The sequence below is a fragment of the Cynocephalus volans genome, chromosome 4 (assembly GCF_027409185.1).
Source record: "Cynocephalus volans isolate mCynVol1 chromosome 4, mCynVol1.pri, whole genome shotgun sequence".
NCBI classification, from domain to species: domain Eukaryota; kingdom Metazoa; phylum Chordata; class Mammalia; order Dermoptera; family Cynocephalidae; genus Cynocephalus; species Cynocephalus volans.
This window is the reverse complement of record NC_084463.1, coordinates 20,335,165-20,340,165: the sequence shown is the minus strand read 5'-3', so window position 1 is coordinate 20,340,165 and position 5,001 is coordinate 20,335,165. Positions and strand designations below refer to the sequence as shown.

The window sequence follows — 5,001 nt, the reverse complement described above, 5'->3', positions numbered from 1 at the left end:
AAGTGGTGTTATGGAAAAGACCTTCCATCCAGTGGCAGGAGTTCGATGCAGAAGAAAAACAAAATAACAACAACCAAAACTATGTTATATTGAAGATGGATGGAGAGACAGAACACAAGATAATACAAGAAAATAAAGTACACAAAAAGATAGATTAGGATATAGTGGTCCACACTATTCAACATGTGCTAAAAATTCAAGGTTGTCATCACATGTGAGGAATCAATGAAATTTCACGTGTTGGGGCAGAAAGAATTCCAGGGTCATGGCCCCATCCATCTGCTCTTGCTAACTCTCAGATATGTGGTTTGTCCTGTGCAATATTTTTTTTAGAGCTGTTTTTACTTCTTTGTTCCTCAAGGTGTAGATCAAAGGGTTCAGCATTGGTCCTACCAGATTCATCAGAATCTGAACCACAGTTCCGAGCATGGGATTGGGCGTGGGCTGCAGGTAGACAGTGATGATAGGCCCATAGGCACAGAGGATGGCAATGAGGTGGGCACTGCAGGTGGAGAAGGCATGGAGACGGCCCTCAGTTGTACGAATACTCAAGATGGAAACTGTGATCCGCATGTAGGATACAAGGATTAGGAGAAAGCAGACAAGAGATACTAGGCCAACATTGGTGAAGCTCACCATCTGGGTTAAGGATGTATCAGCACAGGCCAAGGGCAAGAGTGCTGGGATATCACAGAAGAAGTGATCCACTTCATTGGGACCACAATATGGCAAGGTGAAGGTGAGGGAAGTCAAGACACTGGAATGGACACACCCTAACAGCCATGTGCCTACAGCCAGGGCCACACAGATTCTAGGGTTCATGATGACTGTGTACTGCAGAGGGTAGCAGATGGCCGTGAAGCGGTCATAGGCCATCACAGTGTACAAGAAGCACTCAATGCTCCCAAAGAAATGGAAGAAGAAGAGCTGGGAGACACAGTCTCTGTAGGAGATGAGTCGGCTCAGTCCCATAAGGTAAAGCAGCATTTTGGGACAGGTAACAGAGGAGAAACCCATGTCAAACACAGACAAGTTCCCCAGGAAGAAATACATGGGTGTGTGAAGGCGAGTAGAAGAAATAACAACCACAAGGATAGATAAATTTCCCAGTAGGGTGCAGGCATAGAAGGGCAAGAATAAGACAAAAAGTATAGTCTCCAGCCCCTTTGTGTGTGGGATTCCCAGAAGGATGAACTCAGTCACCACCGAGCAGTTCTTTGCCGCCATGGGAGCCAGTCCTGGGGGAGGAAGAGAAAGCAGAGGACATGGAAGAATGCCCTGGCTTGCTGTCAACAGAGCGAACATATTGGAGAAAGAAAATTTATAATTTAAATAACTGTGTTTTGGTTCTAAGTTATGGAAAGACAGCTTGTGATCCCAATTATAGGGCATTATTGGAACGTAGCTGTCATAGCCAACTTAGTAGTTTCTCTACCAAATATTTTTGTTGAACCAATTCCAAATGCAGATGTCCCTCATTTAAACAATATCTAAACAAAACAAAACAAAAGAACAACTTAGAGCCTGGATTTTCAAAGAAAAGAAGACACACACAAACGTATATTTCTCCTCCCCCAGGGTAGAGGGATAACAAGCCACAGAATCATTCAAAGGCTTTTTCATATCCTTGGAGAATCACTATATTTGTAAACCACAATTACTGACAACATATTTTATCCCTATGTCTTTTAACCGAGCCACAAATGTTGAAGGATCACTGCTTTAGGGCTCTAAATGCAGACACAACGTGATCTCAGTTCATTTAAGCCTCATTGTAAACTGTGAGGCAGATCCATAGAAAACAATTGAGCCATACAAAGGCTAAGCAACTCTCCTAAATTAAGGTAGCTAGTAAATGGCAGAACTTAGGATCTATTTTTTTTTTTAAGACATCAGTCTTTCCACTGAACCACATCTGAGATAGACTGTGGCATTACTGACTTCATGACCTTGTGAAATTTTGCTCCAGTGTAATCAATGATTTTCCTCTTGACATTGCCAGGCTCTGAAAATTTTCTTGCTTCTCCTTAATAAGTAATGGAAAAATAACCTGTCTCCCTAGCTACCACATACACACTAAAATATAAAATCTAGGACAGTAAATACTTTTTAGTGTTTATTCTTGGTGTAGAAAACAGGGCCTGGCACAGATTTTCAATAAATGTTTGACAAAAGAATGAAATGATTCAATGAATGATGAAACTTGGATATCATTCAGTTGTCTTGCCTTGTACAAGAACTTATGTGATATTGACAGATAGTAATCTCTCTACACAACCTTGTAAAGCAGGTGGATTACTACTTGATCCTCTTTTGCCTCATTCTGCTGACATGTAGAATTCCTCTGTCTTCTTCCTCCATGTCACTTGTGCCCTGGGAAAGCTCTGTACTGTGCTCTAAAAGGTGAACAGTCCCAAGACAAGAGCTATAGTAATTTATACTGGCTCCAAATAAGTCCTGGCTGTCACATATCACAGAAAGAATCAAACTAAATGTATCTAGGTGTAGACTCATCTACAGTTTTTATTATTTTAATCACTTTGAATCAAGTCTAACTTCCTGGTTATAAAGGGAAATAATAAGAATGGGGATTGTGAACTGGTAGGTTAGCATAATGGGTTGAAAGAAAAACCAAGCAAACAATGTCCTATTCTTGTGCCAATAGCCCCACATTCCTGTTCATCCTAAATTCCAAGAACATTTGTAAGCCAAAAACTCCAAATTCACCTTTCCACTGGATATGTGAGGCATAAAAGAGGAGTAAAAACAAGAAAGGAAGATGACACTTATGTGACTTACGAGAAGAAATTTGATCCTTTTTCCATTTGTTTCTCTAGGATCTTTAGCCCCAATTTTCCTTTGACATCACACCACAAGCCAAGGTCAGGGATCTCTGCCTATCGTCTGGAAAGCTTTTTTTACCTTAGCCAAATAAACTCAAATAAACTCAGACTAAAGAATATAAAGCTAAATGTGCCTATATCTTCTGCAAAGATGTCTTCAAAGACATTAATAGCTACATATGTAGCAATTTATATGTCCTTGGAGCCCTTGGGACTCCATTCCTGAATGAGTCTTATTCAAGGAGGTTGTTAAGCAAAGAGAGCAATTAGAAGTGAGTAAATGATCTAGTTCAAACAGAATATGCTGATGTTTCCCCTTGTGGCTTTACTGTGATATGAAGAAGATGGAACACTATTTATACTTTGTACTTTTATGATTGACCTAGGAAAGTAAGAGAAAAGGTAAAGGCTACACCCAATATTAAGACATATGTAGAAACCATTCTTTTAGTTTCAGTGTATTTTATTGGAATGAGAAATAACAATCATGTTTCTCAGGCTTTCAAAAGTATCCAGTTTCAAATAACTTTAATCGCAGTGTCTCCTTAGTTTTTGCTTAGACTGAATTGTGTCTGTTTCAAATTCACATGTTGAAACCCTAACTCCCTCCCCACCCCAAGCAATTATACTGGAGCTTGGGCTTTTAAATAGGTGATCTAATAGAACTGGTGTCCTCATAAAAGAAGAAAAGACACCAGATCTCTTTCTCTCCTGCTCTCTACTCCTGTGAGGGCACAGAGAGAAGGCAGCCATCTCCAAGCTCCAGAAACCTAACCCTGATGGAACATTGATTTTGGACTTTACAGTCTCTAGAACTGTGAGAAAATAAATTTCTTTTGTTTCTGCCAACTAGTCTCTGGTATTTTGTTATGGCATCCTGACAGGACTAAGACAGTTTTTGACTTTTCAGAGTATTTTTTGTTTTCATATTTTGATTTGAAAATATAGTTTCTATTACCAGAATCCTAAACAGTTTAGTCAGTTGGAAAAATTTACTTCCCTGAACTAGGATCAGTTTTCTACATGATTCTTCCTGAATTATATTAAGGTATTATTCTACAAATATTAATTAAGAACCTATTCAACCATAAGCAAGACAAGTTGCCTAAACCTGGACTTACTCTTTTGTGATGGGAGTCAGAGTCTTGCCCCTTGAGATGTTCAAAGTCTGGGAATTATCTTTCATGTAACACGACAGCCATAAAAAAGGATCAAAACAACATAGCTTTTTTGTTCCATAGGGACCTCACCCAGAGATGCCCAGCCACTACAAATCTCCACAGCCTAGGTTACTGAGGAACTCACAGACATAGTGAACATGAATTGTAGCTAAAGAAACTGCATGGAGTCTATAGTGCTGCACCATCCAGAATAAAGCAAATGTACATTACCCTCTGCACTTCCCCAGCCATGAGGCTCTTCCATCAGCCCAATGTGCTCACATGAGTGGCTACAACATTGTGAACCCACTGGCATGGAAAACATGAAAAAGAAAAAAATAAATAAATAAAAAGGAATGAAGAAAACCTACAAAACTTATGGGACATTATTAAGGAACAAATACTTGAATTATGGGCATCCAAGAAGGAAAAGAGAAAAAAATGTCTTTGAAAACCTACTTAATGAAATAATAGTTGAAAACTTCCCAAATCTTGAAAGAGATATGGACATTCAAATTTAGGAAGCCCAAAGATCCCCAAATAGATTAAACCCAAGAAGGTTCTCTACAAGGCACATTGTAGTCAAAAGTCAAGGACAAAGAGAAAATTCTAAAAACAACAAGAGAAAAGAATCAAGTAACAAATATGGAAATTCCCATAGCCTAAGAGTAGACTTCTCAGCAGAGACCTGACATGTCAGGAGAGAATGGAATGATATATTAAGAGTGTGAAAGAAAAAACTGTCAGTCAAGAATAGTATGACCAGCAAAGCTATCCTTCAGAAAGGAAGGAGAAATAAAGATTTTTCTAGATAAGCAAAAACTGAGGAAATTCATCACCACTAGAATGATCTCCCAAAAATTGCTCAAGAGAGTCCCTGCTTCTGGAAGTGAACAAGTGATAACTACCATCATTAAAAAGTGTGAAAATATAAATCTCACTGATAATACAGATGCACAAATGAAAAAAAAAATCAAACCTTACCACTATGGAGAACA

At 38.9% G+C, this 5,001-nt stretch overlaps 1 protein-coding gene across 1 annotated transcript; it reads right to left on the bottom strand.

Annotated features, from left to right (window-relative positions):
• Positions 1-288: 288 nt before the first annotated feature.
• LOC134377121 (olfactory receptor 10D3-like) lies at positions 289-1,227 on the bottom strand. Its single transcript, XM_063095736.1, has one exon. It carries the CDS (start codon positions 1,225-1,227, stop codon positions 289-291), a length of 939 nt encoding a protein of 312 aa, XP_062951806.1.
• Between the last annotated feature and the right edge of the window lie 3,774 nt (positions 1,228-5,001).